The 26,796-nt window shown below is 42.0% G+C and overlaps 2 protein-coding genes across 4 annotated transcripts; both read left to right on the top strand.

Annotated features, from left to right (window-relative positions):
- The first annotated feature begins 3,444 nt into the window (after positions 1–3,444).
- On the top strand, positions 3,445–11,849 carry si:ch211-243a20.4 (uncharacterized). 2 transcript variants are annotated; one of them, XM_063209094.1, is made up of 7 exons: positions 3,445–3,590; positions 6,485–6,722; positions 7,234–7,286; positions 9,303–9,418; positions 10,163–10,330; positions 10,821–10,925; positions 11,571–11,849. In XM_063209094.1, the coding sequence occupies exons 1-7, from the start codon at positions 3,530–3,532 to the stop codon at positions 11,628–11,630; spliced, it is 801 nt and encodes a 266-aa protein (XP_063065164.1). In that variant the 5' UTR covers positions 3,445–3,529; the 3' UTR covers positions 11,631–11,849. The 2 variants fall into 2 exon arrangements, with proteins under 2 accessions (XP_063065164.1, XP_063065081.1); XM_063209011.1 differs by having other exon boundaries at positions 6,482–6,722.
- A 233-nt stretch (positions 11,850–12,082) lies between these two features.
- On the top strand, positions 12,083–24,123 carry f8a (coagulation factor VIII associated). Of its 2 annotated transcripts, none has more exons than XM_063208883.1 (12): positions 12,083–12,164; positions 12,613–12,659; positions 12,800–12,872; positions 13,749–13,908; positions 14,188–14,256; positions 14,901–15,021; positions 17,119–17,211; positions 18,444–18,508; positions 18,890–18,971; positions 21,275–21,321; positions 22,225–22,280; positions 23,462–24,123. In XM_063208883.1, exons 1-12 carry the CDS (start codon positions 12,106–12,108, stop codon positions 23,541–23,543), a joined length of 954 nt encoding a protein of 317 aa, XP_063064953.1. In that variant the 5' UTR covers positions 12,083–12,105; the 3' UTR covers positions 23,544–24,123. The 2 variants fall into 2 exon arrangements, with proteins under 2 accessions (XP_063064953.1, XP_063064873.1); XM_063208803.1 differs by having other exon boundaries at positions 13,665–13,908.
- The last annotated feature ends 2,673 nt before the right edge of the window (positions 24,124–26,796 follow it).

The raw sequence follows: 26,796 nt of genomic DNA, 5'->3' as shown, positions 1-26,796 counted from the left end.
TTCACCTTGATTATGAAGGAAATTTGGCACCCAAAGAAGGTGAATGTACAGTATCTGGTCGCAGGCACCAGAATGAACTTGTTTATAGTTCATGTATCAAGCAGTAAATAGTGTGTTTTCTGTTCATGTAGCCAAAAATATTATATAGTTCATGAACTAGTTCAGATAATCTCTATTGTGCTTCTTTGCATTCCTTAAGGCCCTGTATGGGAGGTCTTCTTATCATCCTACTCAATGTGTATTATGCACGCTTGGTAGTATAACATTGTCCTTGTTGAAGCTATGTAAAGGATTTGCTAAACATTTAAGTAATTGGGCTCTAGTTGGCTTAAACTGAAATAATATTACAGCATGTTTACACCGGTGTATTACTGAGGGTTTCAGAGGGAGAGTTTCACACATGACCTGGGGTTTAACCCCTAGGATTGTGCAGTTCACACCTCCATCTATTCATACATACGTATGTTGAGCTGAGCAAATGGAAGGCTTTAGTAGGGTTGGAAAGGGGGGTCCACGCGCACCCACCAGCTTTTTTATACGCCACCTGATTTTTTTGTATCTTTAGAGTGTCTTATCCAGAATCTGCCAGGTGCCAAGCTGAAATAATGTCCCATGGCCTTCATTTTAACCATTTAATGCACCTGACAGGAACCCAACAGATTGAAACAATGACAGAGAATAGGTCATAACTTTTGAAGTAAACTACATTACAGAGACAAATTAACACATTGTCCCAATATTCACAATATTGACCTGAGGAATGAATTTAAGTTGTTGTTTTTTTGTTTGTTTTTTTAAACATTTAAACATTTAAACATTTAAAAATCATCATATTTCATATCAAAATCAATGTTTTGCTTTGATTTGCCTATTTTCATTTAGCCTAGCTTAAAGCTTGACAAGGCAACTCATATCACTTAGTAAGGTATGGTCCCAATGGCAGCAGGGTGTTTTCTAAATACAAGTCTAAGAAAGAAACAGACACATGCTATTATTGGACAATACTGGCCTACTCTCCGGTCATTGAACTTCCCCTATAGTGTTTGTGAGAGCCTGTTATTGGGTCGCATGATGTGGAAAAAGGCAGAGGGGGGTGAGCCATCATTTCTGAGCCAAGGGTGACAATTTGGGGTGTCTCTGATTCATTCAAACCATGAAAATGTTAACTTGAAAATGGAAAGAGAATGGCCAATTTAAGACATTGGAGTAAAGTAGATATATGTTCAGGGCTCTTAATTAACACCAGCCAAATGCTTGTGAAATTTCAGCTTGGCTGGTAGAAAAGACCAACTTACTGAACTAGCCACCTTGACCCATTAAGCGGCGTACACACATATTACTAGCTTCTCACTTGCTCGCCTACTCGCCACTCTTTCATGGAACGTTCGCTGAAAGTTTCCGCGGCTTTAACTGCCAATGTACAGGCGAGAAGTACAGACCTCAGCATTCCAATTGGTTACTCGCTTAATCGCCTCGCCCGAAGTAAAAATATTTTCAACTCGGCCCACGCTTGTACAGTACTCGCCTGCTCGTCTCGCTGACACAATGACATTCTATGGACTTGATTCGCTGAGTGAGTAACTAGTAGCAACGTGTGTGTGTACGGCCCTTTAGTGAAAATGTGTTTGGCTAGTAAGATTAACGTCTACTAGTCATTTTGGCTACTGATGAAAAAAAGTGAATTAAGAGCCTTGGCTATGTTATTATCCAAGATTTCCAGCAGTGTATACGGAACAGTACACTATTGCCTCTTTTCCACTGCTGGTTTTCTGGCAGGCCAACAGCTCAACTAAGCGCGACTCAGCCGCCACTTATTGCTTTTCGAATAGGCATGACACAGTTCAATCGAAAAGCAGAAAGTGGCGGCCGAGTCGCGATGTGTCGAGCTGTAGGCCTACCAGAAAACCAGCAGTGGAAAAGAGGAAATAGGTGCATCATTCAGATCCTTTGATAACTTTGGCCAGGCCTGGGGAATAGACACCTGCAAGACACCCACCCACCTATTGCATACTGTACAATGTAGTGAGGACCCCATTCTGGGGCCCTATTTCAACTGGGCCCGCGACAACTGACCCCTTTGTCCAACTCGTCGGCTTCCCTGATGTGCATATCTTACACTGTAGACACATCGTGAGCTTAGAATTATAAGGTTCTATCTCCGTTTAGGGTAGTTCTGAGATATTGAGCATCAAAGTTTTTACATCCCAGCTGTTTTGTGAGATAAAACGTTTTTATTTTATTAATAACAATGTGAAATAATACTTTTTTTTACAAAAATAACACCACACAGGCATTAATAAACATGTAATGGGTCAGATTATGTCAAAAACTCAATTTTACCAAAAATGGAGATAGAACCAGCTCACGACATGCATGTACACGTTCCCAGGTGGGCTTTCACCTCACATGAACTTGTGTCACACTTACACGGGTGTATATAGGCATACAGTACATTCAAGACAGGCTACACAGTAAATGTTGCGGTGTTACTTCAACACTTAGAGAGTTCATTTGAGTCCAAATGATGTCAAATCAACTCTCTAAGTGTTAAATGAGCACTGCAGAATTTACTGTGTTCATACTGTACATCTTACAGTACAGGCACTACAGCAGTACATCTCTACACATATGGCACAACCATGATTATTAGTCCATGTGTGAACACTGAGAAAGAAAATTGAAAACATGTTCAGTTCCCGTTCGCGCAAAACATGAATAGCTGTGTGGACACTGAGGAAGGAAAAAGAAATGGAGTGTGAAGGAAGTAATTATGTAGTGAAAAAAAATGGAGAAAAAAATAAACACAACACCATAAAACGGGAAACCAGAGATGAGTTCACTTCCACCGCACAACGTGCGTCTTAGTGGACATGGTTAGGGGGAAAGAAACCAGACGAAGTGGCCTATGTGTGTGTATCTACATGTGTGAATGCGTGTGTGTGTTTTTTGGAATGTGTGTGTGATAACATGCATGTGATTATGTGCATGCGTACGTGTGTGCATGTGTGTGTGCGTGTGTGCATGTGTGTGTGTGTGTGTGAGTGCGAACACGTATGACTGTGTCACATTTAAAGAGGAAGTGCCTTCTCTGTCCCTCCACACTCCGGGTGCGTTCCAATATGTGACCTCGCGCCCTCCACTTGTGATTGTGGTCTCGTACCAGGAAGCAGTACTTCATGATGACATCACTGACAACAGCATTGTATTTCAGTCATTTTCTCATTTGCAAACTTGATGGTAAATGAAGAATAGTCCCCCCAGAAATTGTTGTGGCTAGGCTGACAGCGGGGAAACTTAATTGTTCTCTCCACGGAGGCGGGGCATCAGCAAAACGTGAGGCCACAAGCACAAGTGGAGGACGGGAGGTTGCATATTGGCATGCACCTTTCATGTCACAGTCCGTGCTTGCCGTTATTGCTTCATTTCTGTCCCTAAACGGAGGAGATGAGCCGAGCCAAGTGGGGCTGGCACCGCCACAACAACAACAACAACACAACAAAGACCACAGGGGTCTGCGCGGCGCTTTAAAATGTCCTCCTGGATCACTGTCTTGTGTTCTGTGTTCCTGGGACTGTTGGGTCAAACTGAAGGTAGGACCACCTCCAAAGATGGCCGGATGGAATTTTCTAGTTCTTATAGTGTGTGTGTGTGTGTGTGTGTGTGTGTGTGTGTGTGTGTGTGTGTGTGTGTGTGTGTGTGTGTGTGTGTGCGCGTGTGTGTGCGTGCGTGCGTGCGTGCGTGTGTGTGTGTGTGTGTGTGTGTGTGTGTGTGTGTGTGTGTGTGTGTGTGTGTATTGGGCCAAATTCATCACCCTGATTTTTGTCTACCCTACTACTGTATTCTATTCTACTCTACCTGATTAGACTCCACTCTATCTAACTGTACTCTACTACTACTCTCTACTCCACTCTACTCTACTGTACTCTACTTTTACTCTATTCTACTCTACTCTTCATTACCGTAGTTTGGCCGTCTTTACATCATATTGACTACCCGTAAAAAGGAGCAGTAATCGCTGTTTAGTCCATGCTTTGAGAGCGGATGTGAATGTGACACCAAGGCTGTAGGAAAGAAGATGTGAATATGAGTATATGTTTCTACAACTCCAGGCCAATTTATTAGAATAGTGTGAAATGTTTTATTTATTTCCATAATTCCATCAATAATGTTAAACTGTCATGTATTAAAGATTCATGGCCCAGTTTTTAACTATTCCAATCATTCAATTGTTTGTTTTTACATATTTTGGCCTTCCAGCTCAAAAACCCCATGAATTGGTGAATTCGCAACATTAGAATATTGTAATAAAATCACAATTTTCTTCAGCAAAATTCAGGTCACATCAAATCAGCTGGCACTTTCTACATAACATGCAATGTTCAATACTGGGTTAGGACTCTCTCTGTCTTAATAACTGCCATGATGCGTTTAACATTGAAGTCAATGGCAGAAACAGTGCATTGGAGTTATGGAAGCCCAGATATCATTGGTGCTTTGCTGTCAGCTGTTCTTGTTTGTTGACCTGTTTACCTTCACTCTTCAATATACCCTGTAGATTTCCATGCCACGTTTTGGCGCTAATTCACGAGTTTAATTCTAACTCACCAGAAATGAAACCCCATTGAAAATGAATGTAGAAGGTAGAAAAGACCAACTTACTAACTACTTTCACCCATTGGTATGTGTGTGTTTGGCTAGTAAGATTAACATCTACTTGCCACTTTGGCTGGCGATGAAAAAAGATTATTTAGAGTACTGTATATTAAGAACAAGACTTTGACTGTAAAACCATTTTAAAATACACTGATTCTCTGGCAAGCCCTCTGACGAAATGTCAGTGTATCCTCAACTGATATATCATCAGTTAGATAGCCCACCTTGGGTTTATTAATAGATTGATAACCCACTTTTGTACCTTACTGAGTAACACTTTATTTGATGGTTCAAATATTAGCCATGAATACATGCCTAAGTACTGTTTATCTAAGTTACCGATAATACAGATAATACATGTTTTAAGGGCCTAGTGTCCTAATATCAATCATAAAGGCCTCATTGGCAGTGAACAAGAAATTTGTGAATACACGCTAAATTGAACAAATTGATTTTGCACAACACGTGTTATGAGCCACTTATTCAGACAGTTAGAGATGTATCGATGGTGGCTAGCATGTGATCCCTAAAATAAAGTGTAAACCATTACTGTCTTAAAATATAAACAGGATTCTTACAGTATGTATTTAATGTAGTTCAAAAATGTCATATATATATATTAAAATATCATTCGTGTTTATTTACTGTTCAGCTAGTCCACAATTAAAATCCTGTTCTACTGTATGTTTCATTTCTGTGAGCGTTTAAGTCCTCATGGCCGCTGACAGCTTTTGCTGGGCCCGGGACAAAGTCATCTGAAAGGGCCCCCTACCCAATACATACACAATGTAATGGGAACCAATTCTGGGCCCTCTATCACCCTGGGCCCGGGACAACATAACCCTTTGTCCCCCCCTGTCGGCGGGCCTGTAAGTCCTAAATATAGTTTGATGGCCACCAACGGAACTAACGGCTAAATCTGATCTGAGCGGAACACCATCTCCACTGATCATTCAGATCAGAAAGCTGAAGCAGAGAAAAGACCCTCAAATGCATCATGTTAAAAGTCATCATATCTGGACAGCTAGTCTAATAATTGGTGATAGTGAAAATCTGGCTAGAAATCTAGACACCCCAAGTGGTTGCAAATGTAATGGTGTAGGCCTAATCAGGGTCACTGACAGCTTCGGTACGTACGACATAGTGGGGACCCAGGACACCCTCTCCCTGGACCCGGGACAACTGACAACTTTTCCATCCATCTGTCCATCTGTCTACTTATCCATCCGTCCATCCATCTGTCCATCTGTCTACTTATCCATCCGTCCATCCATCCGTCCATCCATACAGTATGTCACAGAAGTGAGTGCACCCCTCATACATCTGTGACATACTGTATCTGTCTATCCATTTACTAACCTGTCAATCTATCCATCCCTCCATCCATCTCACTTCAGTGGAAATGGCACAAATCCATGCATCCATCTATTAATCAATCCACCATCCCACACATCCGTTCATCCATCCATCCGTCCATCCATCCATCCATCCATCCATCCATCCATCCATCCATCCATCCATCCATCCATCCATCCATCCATCCATCCATCCATCCATCCATCCATCCATCTCACTTCAGTGAAAATGGGACAAATTCAACCAAGTTGGCATTCCTCTCCTGATCCTAATTCCGTCCATCCTAATAAATGAATGAACGAATGAATGAACAAACGAACAAACAAATAAGCAAACAAACAAACAAACAAATAAACAAACAAACAAAAATAATTCCGACCCTCCTAATAATAAATGAATGAATGAACAAACAAACAAACAAACAAACAAACAAACAAACAAATATAATTCACTCAGTCCTCCTTCATCCCAGCAGGCCGAGCGACCATCACCTTAAACGTCCCGCACACGCACGTCGTCCTCGCTGGCCAAAAGCTCCACCTCAAGTTCATCGTGACCGTGCCCCTGAATACCTCAGCGGCCACGCTGGCCTGTTACCACGACGACAGAAAGGTGACATCCACGTACCACATCGACCCTAACACCATCCGTGGTCAGAGGAACAAGTTTATCCTCTTCAACAACAGCTCAGAGTCGGGGGAGTACCACTGCAGGTAGAACCGGTTGTTGTGATGATTCTTGTGTTTTTATAATGTTTTTTTAAAGTTGTGGTGGTTTTTTGTGTTCTGTGTCTTTTCTCTAAAATTTCTTATTTTTTTAAATTGTTATTATTACCTCCGGCATGTTATGTTTTCGGTCGTGTTGGTTTGTCTGTCTGTCTGCAGGACAACTCATGAGGTTATGAACAGATTTTGATGAAACTTTGTTGTTGGAAATGAAAAAAAGAACAAGTGATTGAATTATGGTGGTGATCTGCACCAACAATCTGGAACCAGGAATATTTTTTTAAATTCTTCACCATTGCGGGATTGGGCGAATTTTGACATTCCAGTTTCTAACTCCACAAAAATAGGGTGTAACATAGTCAAAGGATCAAACAGCTTCCTTGGCGGAGGTCTGCACACTCTGAGTGCATCTCTAGTTTATTATGTGTTTGTCTTGTCCTGCTGTTATGTGTTGTGTGGATGACCAGATGTCATTCAATCCCCCCCCTCTCTCTCTCAGGTTCACACATGGCGACACATGGCAAAACATCTACCTTGCCGTATTGGTACAGGGTAAGTATAGACCCACATGCATGTACACTCCCTCTGTAGCAGATATTCCCAGGGACTCTCTCTCTCTCTCTCTCTCTCTCTCTCTCTCTCTCTCTCTCTCTCTCTCTCTCTCTCTCTCTCTGAGTATGTGCACATGGACACATGAAGCCCTCCTCAGACACACAAATGCCAAAACCGCACAGACACACAGGCACACAGTCTCACCGACACACACAGAGTAAGCAGATACTGTATCACACATCACCCACCATTCTTGTCAAATAAAACATGCACACACGTACGTACGTACGTACGCATGCACGCATGCACGCACGCACGCGTGCACGCACGCCTCGTGGCCCTCTACTCCTGCCAGGGGTTGCTCCTGTGCTCTCCTGTCTGTCTGTATGTCTATCTGTCTGTCTGTCTGTCTGTCTGTCTGTCTGTCTGTCTGTCTCTCTCTCTCTCTCTCTCTCTCTCTCTCTCTCTCTCTCTCTCTGGTGGATCCTGGTGCTGGTGTCAATGTTACACCATGCGCATGCATCACATTACTTTGCGTTGAAGTGAGCTACTCCATGCAAAACTGCCAGCAATAATGCACGACGGTGCTCAAACCAATGCACAAATATGTAGTTGTTGTCCATTACTTGGGTTGCTCCATGAAACAAGTGTTTTTTCATGTAAGATGAAAGTGTTGCTTTAAGATGCGAGCCCATCAGACCTTTCCCCCACTTCAACTTCACACCGGCTTGCAAAACACCGGCTCCCTGTTTGGTGTTGAAAAAAAAGTGACGTTTCTGCTGCTTAGGCAAAAGGAAACCAGTGTTGCCAAATAGTCAACTGACAACCTTGCAACTCTCATCTCCTATAAACAGTGCCCAGACACACAGTTTAGTGTCCTTTTACATGAGTCACACCTGTGGAAAGACCATTGGTATTATTCATCCATGTTGAGAAAATGGGGTCATATTTCTTTAGTCTGTTTATTTTACTTACTTATGTGCCTACATTGAGTAGATGGTGGTTTGTATTGTTGTTTCTTTTGTTGTGTTTTGTTGTAGCTCTAGGGCTATAACTAGTGAAATGCAGGGGTGGAAAAGTAACTTATTACTTTTACTCAATATTGTACTTGAGTAGCTTTTATGAATACTTTGTACTTTTTAAGTAAATTTTTAAATTAATACTTTTACTTGTGCTTGAGTACATTTTGACCCAAGTACTTTACTCAATTACACTGGAACCTGGCCTGAGTACTGAGTAAAAAAAATTGACTGAGAGACAAAATGCCATGCACAATAATGCCACAATCCGCCAGAAATGAAAGATTGTGCAGGATGGCACACAGCATTTCCACTATTTCACTATCTTGTATCAATGTATTGGATGATGGCTGGTGCCAAGCAAGAGATAGAGGTTATGGAGGACGATATTCAAGAAAAATAAACATGACATTCTGAAGAGGAAAGCTAATTAAAAGTAACTAAGTACTTTGTACTCAAATTACATTTTAAGTGAAGTACTTTTTACTTTTACTTGAGTAGATTTTTAGATAGGTACTTTTACTTGTACTTGAGTAGAATTTAGGCAAAGTAAAGATACTTTTACTTGAGTACACATTTTCTGTACTCTTTCCACCTCTGTTGAAATGAGAGAATTAGCAATGTCAAGGCTTCAGAATAACATGAAGGCTTTTAAAGTGTCAGACATGAAGTTCAAATCTTTATTCTTTCTTTCTTCCTCCCTCCCTCGACCTCTCACTCGTTACTTCTTTGCTTTTGTCTCTATCATTTTGTCTGCCTCACTGCTTTTATTTTATTTTGTCCCTCTCACTCTTTCTTCCTGTGCATGAATGTGAGATTCTATTCTGTCACTTGCAAAGTGTCATAATACACCACATGAAAATAATACCATCAATGAATTCTCTCTCTCTCTCTCTCTCTCTCTCTCTCTCTCTCTCTCTCTCTCTCTCTCTCTCTCTCTCTCTCTCTCTCTCTCTCTCTCTCTCTCTCTCTCTGCCTGTCTGTCTCTCTCTCTAAGATAAGGGCTTTAGGGAGATGTACCATGGTCTGAGGGACGAGGTTGTTGCTCCTGTGGCTGCCGTCACTGTCTTCTTTCTCATCTTCAGCGTTGTGGGAACCATTTGCATATACAGGGTAGGCCTCCTGTAAACAGATTTCATCACATTTATTTAAGTCAAACTTAAAGTATCTTATTGTCAAATCATTCATTCATTCATCTTAAATTTTTACAGAATGATAACGTGAAAATAAATGATAATATGAATTAATAATAGCCTAGCCGATAATAGAATGAACATGATAAAAATAAAATGTCAAAGCACACGATAGACCTCCTGGTCAGTTCACAGATGCAAGAAACCATTTGTTTTAAATACATTTATGTTGTTATAGAGGGACAATGAATGTTTATGAAGCAGTGGAGGAACAATTGCACACGGGGCCCAAGGGCAAAACTCTGATAGGGCCCCCCATACGGCCTGCCAAGGGCCCATAGGGCCCCATAGGGCCCCCACCACCAATACGGGAGGGCCCTAGGCCACCACCACACTGCCCTACAAAGGCAAAATGCTGTAACTACGCCGCAATTGAAACTGAGAAAGATGACTGCAAAGCCTTGGCATTAGGTTGGATATTGTACTAAAACGGGACACATTTGGATCATAAGGCTTTGTCACAAGGTAAAGGAGGTGTAATGAAGACAATTTTCAGTCTCAACTCAATTTTGACCAAACATGTAGGCCTACTGTAGTAGTGTTGGTACTGCATTTTTCCTCAGTAGAGCAGTATTACCTCTGCCCCTGTTATGTATAGTATACTGCCAATAAAGCCAACAGGTTTTGCTATTGATTATATTCTGTTGTGATGTTCTGCTTATAGAGCCAGGCTGCTGAGGGGAGGCCGGGTAACATTGGTGCGGGCACGGGTGCGGGCACTGCTGGGGCGCGCACAAGTGTTGCCAGTGCGACACGCACCAGTGTTGCTAGCGGCAACGCTGCGGTGCAGGCAGTGGACGATGAGGATGGCGGAGCCAACTCTGTCTACACGGTGTGTCCGGAATATTTCATTTCATCATTTAATCACCTGTTTGGCCCAATAATGTATCTATTTAACTGTTCATTGTATTATTCAATATTCCGTTATGCATTTGCTTGCAAACAATGCATTATTTGCATGACTGTGTGTCTACAATACATGTGTTGGTATTGTCCATGTCTTCCATAGCTCACCGATGATCTGTCTGTGTGAATGATACGCGGACCATGATGGTTGACCTCATTTTTGTTCTTATCCAGTCGTCTTCCAATATATTGTACATGATTCTAACGGTCTCTCTACCAGCTACCTCCCTGTGTGTGTGTGTGTGTGTGTGTGTGTGTGTGTGTGTGTGTGTGTGTGTGTGTGTGTGTGTGTGTGTGTGTGTGTGTGTGTGTGTGTGTGTGTGTGTGTGTGTGCGCGCGTGCGTGCGTTTTAAACCACAAGACTGATCTCTCGCTCTCTCTCTCTCTCTCTCTCTCTCTCTCTCTCTCTCTCTCAGACCCTGGAGTCTCGCCCGACGTCTATCTATGACGTGTTGGATCCATCAGTTTCAGGCAGTAGGGCGCAGTCAAAGAAATCCAGCAGGAAAAGATCAAAGAAGCAGGTCAGTCATGTCACTCAAGGAAGTTTCAGACAGTTCTACCTTTTCACTGGTGAGTTCAGTGTTTTGTGAGTTGAGTTGAGTTTTTCCTGTGTTTTATTCTTTAGTGAGTCCCAGATCATACATAATCTTTTTCAGATTACAAGGCTAGGTTTGAACAAGAAGGTGGCCAACTGTCATTTGGCTGACCTGACCATAATGTCTACGTAAATAATAGGCTATACCAGTGTTTCTCAAAGTGGGGCGTAAGCGGATGCATCTCAGGGGGGGCATCTGATTTTGGGATTTTTTGGGGGGGATTTCCTGTCTCGCCAATAAGTCAATAAGTTTAAAGCCCTCACCAACATTATATTATTAATTGTCATGAATTTGACTACCATAGGAAATGAACACACATCTGCATTCGACTGCAGTCCCTCTTTGTTTAATCTCACCAGTCACCTTTCCTTTGACTCTGCGCAGCGATCGCAAAATCATGGGGGGGTCGGAAGCATTCAGGCCCTCTGAATGGGGGAATAATGGAAAAAGTTTGAGAAACACTGGGCTATATGCCTATACTGTAGCTTAATATACACTACCAGTAGCAAAATCTGATGAACCATTCATGCCCTCTCAAAACTAACTGATGTGTTGTTTGATTTATTTCAGGGTGAAGCGGCTTCCGCAGCTGAGGATGGGATATTTGAATCTGTGTATGAGAATCTGTGATCAATTAATAATCGTAATAATGTTGTAATAATGTCAGTCTATTGTTTTTCTGTAAACACGTGCTCAGACCTGCTTAATCTATGTCATCCATATTGTTCATCTGGATAGAACCACATTGTGTAGCCAGAGAATCTTTGTACACCAGCCTTTAGTTCTTACTTAAACTGTGAATAGAGATGTATTGTGGTTTCAATATGCCAGTGAATAAAAGCATACGCTCTACCCTATCTACAGACTGTGCCTCTGTCTAAATGAATACACAACATACAAAGATATGTGTTTGTGTCTACATGAATACAACATATATTCTATAATACAGAGGAATACATGTGTCCTAATATGACTATTTGTTCCCATCCATTGTGTGAGAGGTAGGCCTCTCCCTCCGCCCCCAGTGTGGGACGCAATAACATTATCCAATAGAATGGCGAGGTTTGCTGTGACACCTCGTTGTGTTTTTGTGTTGTCATCAATCATGGCAGCCGAGGGAGATTTTCTGACGCGCTATCGAGCTGTGTCAAATAAACTGAAAAAGTAAGCCCTTTCAGAGTATAGTTTTGACTCAATCCGTGTTGTGTATTATCTTCAATTGCACATCATACGTCTGATTCAAACGCGCATGGATAATGGGGGTCTATGTCGCTAAATGTACAGGATAGAGTAGCTAACCTAGCAGAGTTAGCATGTAGCTAATTGATAATCATTATGTTACTGTTAGATTATATCTGCTGAAACGGCAGTTTTTGACAGTTTTGACATTTCATAAAAATCTGTATTTCTACTCGACATGGCAAATGGACACCTTTACGCACCGTGAACGTGCGTAAAATTAGACTTGTTTTACGCTTGGTCTACGTTTGTTTTTAACCTGACTTGCTAGCAAGCTGTCATGTTTCTGTGCGCTTATTATGATGTAACGGTACAATAAATATTATTGGCTATTTAAAACTGATACATTACTCAAACCAACCTTTTATTAAAGGCGATTCCTGCGGAAACCAAATGTCGCCGAAGCCAGCGAGCAATTTGGTAAGTAGACTACTGACTGTGTGCAAGATGTTTCAGTCCAGAAGCACACTGAGATGTTTTGACTCATATACCTGGTGTGTTTTAAGACCTACAGGAGCCTTGGTAAAAACATATCGTCCTCCATTTGCGTTTATTTCCAGGTCAGTTAGCCAAAGAGTTGAAGCAACAGGACTGCCTTCCATATGCGGCGTTCTGTAACTTGGCGATGGCTCGGTAAGTTCACCTTTTTAAGTGAAATGCAGACCCCAATGCTTGCTGTTGCCGGTGTCCTTGCACCCATGCTCTCCTCCAATATGTTAAATCCCTTTCAAATTTTAAATGGGGCCCAAATCGAATCCTCTGGCTGGCTGGTATGAATGAGTGTGTTGATTTAATTACTTTCTCATGCAGAATGTAAAAAATGGTGACCCTTGAATACTTGTATTCATCTGCCTACCATGTTTTCATGCACACTGCATGCAATACATGCTTTTAATGTCCCTTCAATGCACGTAGTTCTTATTGTATGTTCATGCATAGGCCTACATGCATATGCTCATGCATATGTATGGACTGAAGTTATCATGATTCATGTATGTATGGTTCTGTTGAGATGAGCTTCTTGGTCGAGATGAGCTACTCTAGCAATAGGCTACCAAAATAGCCCTAAGTTCTAGCGCTACTGTGAGTTGTAATGTAATGTTGTAGCTCAGCTCGACTGTTGGCTCATGTTGACACGGCAGGGGTATCTTGCATGCGTATCCCCCACCTCTCTCTCTCTCTCTCTCTCTCTCTCTCTCTCTCTCTCTCTCTCTCTCTCTCTCTCTCTCTGCTCTGCTCTGCTCTCACTGCTCTGCTCTCACTGCCTTTGATGCCAATCACTTGCCATTAACATTCCCACTCCTCCTGCCCACACTCCTGCTCTGCTCTCTGCTGCTCTGGCCTGCTCTGGTGTGGTCTGCTCTGTGGTGTGCTCTGGTGTTCCACCCCCCTCTCGCCCCCTCGCTCCCGTCCCCCCTACAAAAGCCCCATACTCACCGCCAGAGGTGAGGTCACGGTCTCGGTGCCCCCTTGCTGGTTTCAACAACACCCACCACCGCCCCTGTGTAGGTGCGAGCAGACGCTGTTCAACGCGCCCGGGGAGGCCCTGGCGCTCACGGACGCCGCGCGCCTCTTCCTGCAGGCGGAGCAGGAGCAGCGGCAGCTGCAGGCGCCGGGGTTTGACGAACACCTGCAGGCAGCGCTGAACTGCTACAGCTTCGCCGTTAAGGTACTTGTACTTTACATTACATGACATTGCATTTGGCAGACGCTTTTTAAGCAAAGCGACTTAGAATCCTGGACGAAATCGTAGCGCCCTAACCGCTTACCCATGACTACCTTATAGCTCAGTGGTATCGTACCTGTGCCAATCATGCCAAACTGTAGCTGTGACTCAGAATGTTGCGAGTTTGAGCCCAGAGTGACCGATTGAAGACCTTGATTGCATAAGAGAAAGAAGGATGTCCGAGAAGTGAGAGAATGTGTGATGATCTGTAATCTCTTGTAGGTTTACATCGAGATGAACCAGCCCGTCATGGCTGCCAGTTTGTGCCTGGAGTTGGGCAATGCCCTGAAGGTAATGCTTCATTCGTGAACATTAGGGCTGTAACGATACGCCCTTTTAACGTTTCGATACCCATCTGCCCAGAAAGCAACCACATGATATGAAGTGATAGTGCTTCCAAGCATCATCATTATTATATAGAAACTTTTAAAAATTAGTTGTATCCTCTTGTAACCTATTCTACCTTTGAACTATCATAGTTTTTATTCATAAAGATTATAGTGTTGGCAAATGTAAAATCGAGGGGTGTATCGAACCGTAGGTCATGAATCGTGATACAAACCGAATCATGAGTTGAGTGTATCGTTACAGCCCTAGTGAACATGTTATTCGCCATAAGCTTCTTCCAGTAAGCACTTTCTGCATCCAACCTCCACCTTATGAAAACTCTTTGACTTTGTTTTTAGCACTAAAACAACCTTATTCCATTACCGTTGCTCTTGTTTAGTTGTTGTTCTATACCTCTGTTCATTCATCCATTTAAACATTTGCCTCATTCTTCCCTCTCCATGTATGTGTTCTCTCTCTCTCTCTCTCTCTCTCTCTCTCTCTCTCTTTTTTTTTTTCTCTCTCTCTCTCTCTCTCTCTCTCTCTCTCTCTCTCTCTCTCTCTCTCTCTCTCTCTCTCTCTCTCTCTCTCTCTCTCTCCCCCCATAGGAGATGAATAAGCCGGGTGAGGCCATCATCCATTTCCAGAGAGCGTCGGAGCTGCAGACCCAGATGCCCATCGAGTCCCTGCTGTCACAGTGGGAGGTGGCCTCCTGCAAGATACTCACCCGTACGTAACACACACACACACACACACAATGTGCAGAAAAATACTAATATACATAATAATAAAGCAATAATGTGATGAACTGCATTATCACTAATGCAAGACCTTTCCCATATACACGTTTTCTGTATTTACAACATGCATAATGTAAAACATCTTAAGCCATTGACGCCTACGGCACCTGCAAAAAAGGGTGCTGAAGGCCTGAGCCCTTTTTAAGAAAAGCTGCCCTAAGCCTATAAAAACCTAAATATCTAAGCTTCTGATGCAAATAAAAAATATGCACTAAGTTGCATTGAAACGATAAAACACTCATCTTTCATTAGAATGTGTTCATTCATCTCAAACAAACAGAGATTTTTAATTGAGTTGTCTCAAATCTCATGAGCCTGAATGTTGCGTAATGCAGCTCCAGGCGCCAGGGCCAATGTTGCGCAACGCAACATCAGGCATCAATGGGTTAAGCCTCGTTCACACATGTCGCCGCTAGTTACTCGCTCAGCGAAGGAAGACAATAGAATGTCTGTGTTCCAGCGAGACGAGGAGGCGAGTAGTGTACAAGCGATGTGATGTGGGCGGATCCCGAGTTGAAAATATTTCAACTTCGAGCAAGGCGAGTAAGCAATTGGAATGCAGAGTTCGGTACTTCTCGTCTGTGCATTGGCAGTTAAAGCCGCCGGAACAGCGGGGGGCAGCCGCAGACCTGTGGGCGCAGCATCTAGCCTACTTGCATGTTCTAGTAGAAACAGTCGAAAAAGTGGTCGAAAAAATATGAACGTGAATCGAGATGGGTAGATAGATGCAAGTTCAGTGTAATGTGGCTTGAGGACAAGAAATAAAACGGTTAGCTATCCAAAGCAACGTCGGAATATGAAGATTGATGTTAACTGTGTCGGGAGGACGCATAGCCTAATCATTTAGTCGTTGAGGGTAAGTTTTAAATGTTGTCTATCGTAAGCATGTTAGCCATGCCCTCGCGTTTGGGTAGAAGCGTTTGCTAAATGTAAAGGGTTCATTTCATAAAGTCCATTATGACCGTATTCGAAAATAATTGCTCCTTCATTCAATAGCCTACACTTTCAAAATCGCCTCTAGATACGTGACAGGCTATTTGATGCCTCTGTCAAATGCAAAATGATTTCGTTAACATGATGACAGCACTAGGAAGTGAGCGCGAGGCAATACGAAATCGGATGAGTGACAGAATATGTACGAAGCCAATGATCTGGCGAGGTGCGTAATATCCAAACCGGTAACCAGATGGACAACAGTAAACGCGCTAAATGCTTGTTATGGACATGCTGGAAATCGCTTCCAAGTTGTGCGCTGTTTCTTGCTCCCCTCTAGAGAACAACAAACTATAGACAGGCTAAGCTCAAAGTAGAACGCTTGCTTCTGCTACCCGTCTCTGATAAAAGCGAGCTGGAGGAGGAGAAACGGCAGTCACTCAGAGTAGTCTACATTTAACCCTTTTGACACCAGGTGTCCTCTCTCCTAAAAACAAAGTGCATTCAACTATTTATCCATCAGAAATGATGAATGGTTGAGCCATTTTTAATGTGTACATTTAAAGGCATTTGATGAACATTCATCTGATTTTTCCATAGGCCGTCAACACATGTGTGGGACCCTCAATTAAATGCCAGTTGTCAGTTAACTGACCATATGCATGCATGGTGTCTGTAGGCCTACAGATCAGTTACACCTTGCTACTGATTACACTGTGTTTACCCTAGGCTACACTATAAAAGCACAGTAGTCATATAATATTGTCTATTATATATAATTATGTACTAGGCCTGCATTTCATTATAGCAATGCAAACTAATAACATTAGCAATACTGCAATGCCTCACCCCGAGCTGTGGTCTTATATTTTATCATCGGAGGTCTTATATTTGTCTTAAAAAGTCTTATATTTGGTGATCCAAAATGTGCAGAAACCCTGCTTTTGTCTCAATTTAGTAAATGTCAGTGACTTGACATTAATACATTGTGTGTGTGTGTGTGTGTGTGTGTGTGTGTGTGTGTGTGTGTGTGTGTGTGTGTGTGTGTGTGTGTGTGTGTGTGTGTGTGTGTGTGTGTGTGTTTGATTGGCAGGTGATTATGACGGTGCGCTGGCCGTGCTGTCTGAGATGCAGCTGGCCTGTCACGAGAGAGCGCCCCTCCTACCTGGCACCAACACTCCCGTTGGTAAGTAACGCAAAATTCCCTCAAACACTGAACAGCTTTAAGGGTACACTGTGTAATATTTGTAGTCGTTCATTTCCAGAATTCATGCCGCCCGTTCACAAATGTTACTTTTTTCATTAATGTTTACCACCACCATCAAATTCTAAGTATTTATTATGACTGGGGAAATGGCACTTTTCATACAGTACATGGACAGGGGGATCTCCATGTCGGCCATTTTGAATTTCTAGAAATACATTTTTAGCTGCAAAACGTAGTGTACTTCGGACATATTAGTAAATATTAGTTTATCATTTAGTAAATATTCATGAAAAGATCAAATTTCACATTAAACTGCACACTTTCAATGAGCAGCATAGTTGCAATAGGTACTCTGACCACCATTCTACACAGTGCACCTTTTAAACTCGAGTGTCTTTTGCTATGGAGGCAACAGCGCCCCTGTTGGCAAGTAACATGAGAGGGTACATTCGAACTCAGACCTAGGTTGCCAAGGGAAACGGTGCATTTATGGAACAATTGCCTTTGCGCAGTGGCCCAAAGGTACTCCAAAGTCCCCCCTTTCCAAAACACTTTTAATTTGGCATTTTTTTACATCCTTATTCTTGTATTACCGAGGTAGTTAACCAAAACCCTTTCATGGAAAGCTTTATGTGATGTGCACTTGCGTCGTCTTATTATTGAGGAAATTAAGTGTAATGCAGGAAGCTAAAAGGATCTCTTCATAGAAAAAAAACTCTCAAAAAGAGCTGGTCGGTACAGTACTTGAAATACCTTTGATGAAAAATGTACTGACACAGTGAAAGATGAGAATTAGGATGGGAGAAGTTCACGCACTCTTTAGTATCAACACCTCAGCATCAGTGCAACACAACCTTAAAGACCTGTGCATATTTACATTGAACAAACACTGCTGACAATGCTGTTGACTATTTTCTGTTATGTGTCAGAGGGTTAAAGCATACAGTAGATATGTGTTAAATCAGCGATTCTCAGCCTTTTTTGAGAACGCCCCTCAGACCTCATCATAAGCTTGCCAACGCCCCACTCAGTGTTAAAAAATAAATTAGACTAATGCCCCCACAATGGCAAATAAGCACCACCCCCTCTCAGCTGTATCCTTCTTGATGCCCACCCATGGTTCCGGCTCCCAAACGCCCCCTGGCGGGGCTGCGGCGTCCCCGTTGAGAAACACTTTGTGAAATGAACAAACACCTGTGTGTGTGTTTCAGGAGCGTTCACGGACCTGATGGCCAAGTGTGAGATCTCCAGAGTACTGCTTCTCATGCTGCTAGAGGTAGGTCTTCATCACCACACACAAACATACAGGGCTCTAAATTAACACCAGCCAACCGTCCAAATGCTGGTGAAATTTCAGTTTGGCTGGTTTATTAGCCACTTTGAGCCATTAGTGAGTGTGTTTGGCCAGTAAGATTTACATCCATTTGACATTTTGGCTGGTGTAGAAAAAAATGAATTTAGGGCCCTGCAAGTAAACAGACAAACAAACAAATGGTAAATGGACTGCATTCATAAGGCACTTATATAGCTGAACCCCAGTCCCATTGTATGTGATTCTATTATTTTACAAACACTATGCACTTTCTGTCTTACTAATATTTAATACACTATGGCTGTCATGCCTTACTAATATTTCTGCTTATTGGTTCTTTCTCAGCCTCCACCACAGAAGCTGCTTCCAGAGCATGCCCAGACTCTGGAGAGGTACGCCTGGGAATCCTTTGACTCGCACAGCCAAGGTGAGTAGAAAGCTACAGCTGTAACCCACACAAGTGCATGTGAAGAGCTTTGTTGCAAAATGACTTAGAGGTGCACTGTGCAGGAAATGGTCAAAAAAGGTACTGCAACTATGCTGCTCATTGAAACAGGACTGTCTATTGCCAAATTTGATCTTTTCATATTTAATAATAATAATAATAATAATAATTGTATTTGTATAGCACTGTGTCATACAAGGCATGTAACTCAAAGTGCTTAACAAATGGGAAAAAAACATTGTTAGAGATAGATTTAAAAGGAGAGGTATAGAGGAGAGGCAGAAAAAGCAGGAAGGCAGAGGAAGAAGAGATAGACAGAGAATGTAGAGTCATAGGTCAACGTAGGTTAGGACCAGGATTCTTAGATGTGTAAGGTCCATAGTGGCTGGGCCTATCATAAGTCATAGATAGTCACACAGAGATTGGGCGCTCAGGTGCGGCCCCTGGTGGCATCAGGGGTGAGGAAAAACTCCCTTTCGCTTGAATCATAGTTTGTGAGGGGGGAAAAAAAGCTCAGTGAGGTCAAAGAAAAAAGACCCCCTGTAGTCAGGAAGAAACCTCAGGCAGAGACCAGCGGCCACCTAGGGGAGCCCCCTGCCAGGGCTGGATTGCGAGTAGTAAGGGCGCTGCGGCGGCTGGGACACTATGACGCCTTGGCAGCTAGGAGTTGGCAAGGATGAAGAGGTGGGTCTTCAGCTGCTTCTTAAAGGAGTCGACGGAGGTGGCTGATCGGATCTCGATGGGGAGGGCGTTCCATCTCTTGGGCGCATAGCAGGCAAACGCGGCGTCGCCGATCTTCTTCTGCGGGGGGGTGGGGGTCCTTAGCAGCTTGGCATCAGTGGACCTGAGAGCTCGAGCAGGGGCATAAAAAGAAAGCATGTCTGAGATATAGCTAGGGGCAAGTCCATTTAATGCTTTAAATACTTTGATCTTTTTTTTTATCTATTCATCTATAAAGGACTGTGCATTTTGTAGGGAAGCTAAAATCTCAGTATACTTTGTATAATGACAATAAAGGCTTTCTATTTCTATTTCTATAATAAACTGATAGCGAATGGCTCAAGTACAGTCATTTGTGCAGCTAAAAATGGCTATTTGTGGACATTCAAAATGGCAGGCCATGGAGAAGATCCCCCTTTTCACGTATAAGAAGAGCAATTTTTCCAGTCATAATGAATACTTATAATCTGACGGTGGTGGTAAGTACTCATGAAAAAGGTAACAATAGTGAATGGGCAACATGAATTCTGGAAATAAACAACAAAAATATTGCACAGGGTACCTTTTTTAAAATCCATTTTAGAACATTGTTTGGAAATTAACATTTTTGCATTGCATTGTACAATGCATTTTATATAGGTTTAAAAAGTATGTCTCGCAAATATTTGAATTCACACATGGATGAAAGGACGTCTGAACAGTCATATCCGATAATAAAATCAAAAAAGTGCTTTTGCAATGAAACTCTACATATTACAGTGTACCTACAAATGTATGGGCCCCATTACCTTCACATGTGTATTGCTGCTGGTTCACCCCTTCAAATGTATTGCAGCCAGCAACCATCACATGTGTGTCACAGTTGGGAACTATTGTACTGCAACTAGGTACCCATTTAGAGTAGGAGTCGACCGATACTGTTTTTTTAATGGCCGATGCGATTCCGATTTTTTTTTCCATTACCCTTGGTCAAACCCCATTTTCGATACCCAATATTTGGGGCCGATATGGGTAAAAAAAAGGTTAAAAAAAGACAAATATTGCATGTGTCAAGTTAAAAATAAACATTCCTTTAACATTATCAAATTAAGGTAGAACTTGTAACATTTAAACACCCACTCTAACAATCAAGTAATGTCTAACAATCAAGTAATAAAAAAATAAAGTGTCTTGGGAGCTTTTAAAAAACCTGAATGACATAAAATAATAAATATTGCGTATCGCCAAAACCAAATGCAAATATCGGCCTGATACNGATATATATATTGGTCTATCCTTAATTTCGAGCACTGCATCTATAGCGCCGTTGTAAGTGGAGTGGTTCAACCTGTGGATAAGTAGGTAGTACATTGCAGTAGTGCTATTTTTGTTGCATAATGTGCTTGTTGTAAGTAGCATAATGTATTTTGGCATAAAAAGCATGTTATGCAAGTGCAATGATTGTGAAATACTTGACACAAGTTAAAAAAAAAGTGCCATCCAGTAGTTGATGGTAAGTGACAAGGCCGGGTTCTCTGTAAACAGGCTCTGGTGTAAATCTCCTCTCTGCTTTTGTCTCTTTTCAGTGAACTTCCTCCCAGAAAATGTGTTCCTGCTCCTCCAGTCTGTCGTGGTAAGTGGCAAATGTGATGTAGGTACATTTTTTTGCAAAGGTACATTGATTCAGAGGTCTTTCAGTCCAAAAGGTCTTGTTTGATTTTTAATCCCAGACTAACTTCCTCTAATAAAACCAAAGTGCTTGTTGGACAGAATGACCATTCGGAGAACTTGGCACTTTTAAATTATGACTTTTAAAGGTTTCAGTCCTTTGCCTCTTCTAGGGCCAAAACATTCTCTTGTCTCCTGGCATTAGCCCACTTGTTTCTCATTACTGCAGTGGTTCCCAAACTTTTTTGGCTAGGAACCCCCCTCCTTTGCACCTGAAAAAAGTTTTGCGACCCCCTTTGCACTGTTTTATTCCAAATCGCAAACGTTTTCTCCACTGAATTTGCAAAATTTAAATTTCAAGTTCACTACAGGAAAACTATACACGTATTAAACATATAAATCAATATTGTCTGCGACCCCCCTGTACTTCCTCCATGACCCCCAGTTTGCAAACCACTGCATTACTGAATTACTTCATTCATAATTTGCTAGTATAGATACATAATAAGTTTTACATGTTTTTTTTTTCTTGCTTTCTGCCTTACTTTAAGGAGCTTACTTCAGTCTGACCCCTGTGTTGATGTGCTTTAGACATCTTGCAGCCGTAAAAATGAAATTCAATCTCGTTTGCAAGTCATTTACGGGGCAGAATTATGAATTTAAATGTAAAACCCTTCCATGAAGATGAATAATGTACGTACATTTTTTAAAGGTGAAAGGCACAGTCCAAAAGAATAAATTGGCTTTTAAAAACCACATGCAAATTAAAGGCATGCATATGTGAAAGCCTTTTTGGAAATGGGTAAAAGCAGAATTGACTGACTCACTGATAATCATTTTACATATCTTTTCTTTTTTCCCCTCTTAGATGGCATGCCAAGAGAAGGACATTGAGTCACTGAAGTATCTGCAGACAGAGTTATGGTAAGTCACAGTAGTGTTTCTCAACGGGGGTGCTACAGCCCCCAAGGGGGCGTTGGAGAGGTCTTGGGGGGGTGGGGGTGAGAAGGATGCAGCTGAGAGGGGGTGGTGCTTAGTTGCCATTGGGGGGCATTAGTCCATTTAATTTTTAAATACTAAGGGGGGGCGTTGTCAGACTTTTGATGGGGTCAAGGGGGTGTTGGGAGGCTTGTGATGAGGCCAAGAGGGCATTTGTTCAAAAAAGGTTGAGGACCACTGGTCTACAGTATTAAACTGCTATTAGAATAGAAAAGTCAAGTCATTTTATTACTGCAATCTATTTGCATTCATTATCCTAATAACGTAAAACCTTTGTGCAATTTATTAATATGCATTTGCATTTTGTTATTCAACGTCATTGAAGGTCCACGAAGTTCACAAAACATTCACAGAATGTTTTCTGTTATTGTCATTTGTTATTCGTCATCTGTTATTCATTTGCATTTGTCATCCCAACAACATAACTTTTATGGTAGGTCCAAAACATTCACTTTCATTAGAACAGAACAGATTTTTTTTTCTATTCTCGTCATTTTGTAATGTCATGTAGTACTGCACTTGCATTTGTTGTCCTACTGGGAAACCATCCACTTTTGCCATTAGCAAGGCATGTCATGCCACATGTGAGCTTAGTGGAACAAATGGTTCAGGAGTTGGGGATGGAACACAATGACATACATTTCAAGCATTTATAGATGGACAAATTTAATTTTTATTTCCCCTTTTGAGTCATGTTTTCCATTAGTGGTAGTCAAAAAAGTAGTTGGTAGTTCTTTGTTCCAGTTACTTTTAACATGACTCAATTTGCATGATGTGCAAACTGTATGAATGGGAATGGTACGGGCTTGAATCGTCTCTACCTTTTCCACTGGCTCTGACCTTAATTGACCGTTTTCGTGTATCATCTTTTATCATTGTGCTTCCCTGTTTCTTTTCTCGACGTTATCCAAGATATCATCTTTCTCTTTAGCTATTAATGATTCTTCATTTTTCCTTCCTCACACGTTTCTGGTCTCCTCTTTCATTTTGTCCTCTGAGCCTGCTGTGCGTGTGTGTGCTTTCTTCCTAGGATTTTTTTTTGTTGCCTTTTTGTCCATTTGCGCTTGCCCTTACTCGCACGTTCCTTCTCTTCCCCTTTTTGACAGGCCTCTCCTCTCTGCGGACCACAATCACCTACTCCATTTGGTGCTGCAGGAGAGGATCTCCCCCTCTGGCCAGGGTGTTTAGTTTGACCCAAACCCCATCCTAAGTTCCAACCCAGGCTGCATCTAACATTCCACAGCACAGTTCCCCCTTTACTGTCCCGCCACCCCTACGGAATCCTGCACAGTGGAACATTCCAGCCTCCCTCTCCTGTCTGGTGCAGATGGAACACTCGTGATTTCTCCATTGTCTTGTAGAATGTCGAGGAAAATTCTACACAAAAAAAAGCTGTGGATATGAATCATTCGCACTTGCCTTTAGCTGTGTTGTGTGAACCCCTAAACAGACATGTGCAGTGCCATGTTCTGGTTCATGAGATCATGTTGTTTTTAACATAAGATGGCCACCCCTGTATGATTGTCCTCTGCTGCCTGGTTGCAGTAGGAGTCCCACCATCTTGTGTGCCTGCTGTATATGCGCAGTGTTTTGTGTATCTGCGTACGTCTTGACTGTCGGCTCAGGCCTACAACAGTAGGCCGAGCTGTGACGCTTACTGGAGATTATATATTTATTGGGGAAGTTTTATTTCAGAAGAGTTATCGAGATCTATAAATGTAAATGTAATGTGTACATAGGAAGATTAAACGTGAAAAACAAAACACTATTTTCAGACAAGTGTGAGTTTTTTTTATTCACTGTTTTTTTATTGACATGATTTCCACTGACTTCCATACATGATTCCACACATTTTGGTGTGTCGACAAGAGGTAATGACAAAATTCCTCTGATCTACATGGTTCCCCCTAAAGAAGTTACAGACACACACTGGACTATACAATACAGCCCATGATTGCAGGTGGTGAATCTAGGTTTGTGCTATCCACTGCGTGTGATTGAAAGAGAGGGCTTTTTGTTACCCCTACAGAAGGAGCCATTGTGATTTTTTTTCTTCCATTGACTGCACTTATGCTCCTTGAAAGGTCCAGGCAATCTCCATTACGTCCCCACATATTAACACACGGTAACACGCATAGTATGCGCACGGAAGGGCAAGAAATAAGTGGCTCCTACTGCGTACACGCAATCTTTGCAAAGTTGCAAGTGGGGAACGTTCTTCATAGTAGATTCGAGAAAACATTCATCAAATAACTAAAAAGCTAAGATTCTTCTCACATGAGGATGCTAGTTTTGGCTAATGCAAAAATGCGAAAACAAGCAAATTGGAACTGGCAAACTGGACGACCTACCGGTATTCTTTTTTTTTTTTTCGTTCAAAATACATCCCTTTTCAAGCACATCCTTTCAAGCATCTTATGATATCCCTTTCAAGCACACTCTTTCAAGCATCTATGATTGCCGTTATATGCAGGGAATATTCCAATTTTAACTTGTTTTAAACTTAATACTGACAATATTCAGTTTGAAAATGGAATACTCTGTGCATGTAACACTCTATATTGGCACTTCAAAGTGAGTCCTACAGGGTAGTTCCATCTCCCTTAAATTCTCAGAAACACACCAGTCTCATAAAACTTCTGTTTAGAATCTTCCAAGAGGAACCAGACTTTTCCTACGTTCTTAAATCTTTACACTTCTACACTTTCTAACATTTTAACCACTTCGGTGATACATCCACCATTAAAATAACCTAATGTGCCCACCTTTTGTACATGTGTGCAGCTATGATACATGTGTTAATTACAGGAGAGAGAAAAAAAACAACTAGTAATAATCAAAGTATAAAATGTTAAAAATGACCCAAAAAAATGAGTTGACTGATTCTGGTCCTCGTATTGCCGACAAAGCCAGTAGGCTACTCTCCTCGGGTGCTAGTCCAACTATTTCCTTCCATCCTTTCCTGTTTGCTTGTGGCCTTGTGACGCAAGGCGTGTTTTACTCAATAGCTCACAAAAGCACAATCGTAAGGTCATTCAAAGCCCACCAAAATATGCTGTGCAAAGGGTGACAGAGTGGGAAAACGTTATTGTTGACTTCAGCAGCAGGGGTGCATTTCTGGAAAGCGTAGTTGCTAACTATGTTAGCTACTTTGTTGGTTGCAATGCAATTTCCCATTGGCAACTACCGAAGTTGCTAACTGCTAACAACTACGCTTTCCAGAAATGCACCTGACCCCAGGGCGAGACCGAGACAAGAGGCCACAAGCAACAGGAACATAGGCTTACGGCAGGAAGTAGTTTCACTTCCACTCCTTGCATTGGTAGATGTAAATGTATGGACATTGCAAGGGGAGTTAACGTCGATCTGACTTGTCGACTTCATCTAAATAAAACTCTTAGTTTGTTTACATAAAGCCGGTCAAAGCTGAAAGAACATCACTTACATATTGACAATAATACGTGAGTGCATCATATATATTTCTCTGTCATAATAGATTGCTCTGTAGTTATTTACCATACTTACATAGAATTATACTGTACATATTAATTTTATTTTGTTTGTTTTTTGTGACGTGCTGGGCGTCATTGTCCTCCTTTCTCCTTTCCCCTACTCCTTTCTCTTGCTACCTCACAGTGTCCAGTGTCATTTTTCTTGGGAGTCTCTCATGTAAATGCAGAGAACAAACACCATGCAAACAGTTGCCTCAAAGTTCTCTACTGCTAACCCTTGGCTAAAGCAAACGCCCCACAACAGTTGCCCAAAATGTTGCTCAACTGACAACTCAAAGTCACTCAATATTCTTTTGACTCAGACATGTAAACGTTTTATCCTTATGTGACATTACACTTTGCTGACGCTTTTATCCAAAGCGACTTACAGTTACTTACAGGGTATTGGTTACAGTCCTGGGTATTGGTTACAGTTGCAGTATGGGGTTAGGAGCCTTGCTCAAGGGCACCTCAGCCATGGAGTGAATGGGGGAGATTTTGAACCTATAACCCTCTGATCCAAAGCCCATCTCCTTAACCACTAGGCCACAGTTGCCCACATTATCCTCTAGATGACATGGCTTGATCCATCAATGTTCCGTCCTCCTCAGAGATTGAACCGTTGGGTTACACCAGGGGTGGGAAACCTTTTTCATTCGAAGGGCCACTTCAATTTCATCCGAGGGCCGTAAAAGTCCGTACTATGAACACCATCGAAACATGTCAGGTAAAGGATAAAACTTTCACATGTTTGAGTAAAAATTCGCGACTTGATTTGACAAGAAGGCATAATGAACACACAGACGTATATCCATTGACAACTGTTGCCAAAAAAGTGCACCATTGCTAGAAGTAGTTCTTGACATCAATACGGACTCAACAGAACTGTAAAAGTTTGTATTCAGAAAGTCACACCACATACCTATGTCAGGTGGCTGGACCCACAAAAC

The sequence above is a fragment of the Engraulis encrasicolus genome, chromosome 1 (genome assembly GCF_034702125.1).
Source record: "Engraulis encrasicolus isolate BLACKSEA-1 chromosome 1, IST_EnEncr_1.0, whole genome shotgun sequence".
NCBI lineage: Eukaryota > Metazoa > Chordata > Actinopteri > Clupeiformes > Engraulidae > Engraulis > Engraulis encrasicolus.
Note: the sequence above shows the minus strand (reverse complement) of the source record. Positions and strands in the feature narration are given on the sequence as shown.

Excerpts from the sequence above, each read along its gene's own strand:
- si:ch211-243a20.4 (XM_063209011.1), top strand. The coding sequence starts at position 3,530 with ATGTCCTCCTGGATCACTGTCTTGTGTTCTGTGTTCCTGGGACTGTTG. Across the intron at positions 7,287-9,302 it reads CCTTGCCGTATTGGTACAGG|ATAAGGGCTTTAGGGAGATG; the intron begins GTAAGTATAGAC and ends TCTCTCTCTAAG. Across the intron at positions 10,926-11,570 it reads GGAAAAGATCAAAGAAGCAG|GGTGAAGCGGCTTCCGCAGC; the intron begins GTCAGTCATGTC and ends GATTTATTTCAG.
- f8a (XM_063208803.1), top strand. The coding sequence starts at position 12,106 with ATGGCAGCCGAGGGAGATTTTCTGACGCGCTATCGAGCTGTGTCAAAT. Across the intron at positions 17,212-18,443 it reads TGGCACCAACACTCCCGTTG|GAGCGTTCACGGACCTGATG; the intron begins GTAAGTAACGCA and ends TGTGTGTTTCAG. Across the intron at positions 18,509-18,889 it reads TGCTTCTCATGCTGCTAGAG|CCTCCACCACAGAAGCTGCT; the intron begins GTAGGTCTTCAT and ends GTTCTTTCTCAG.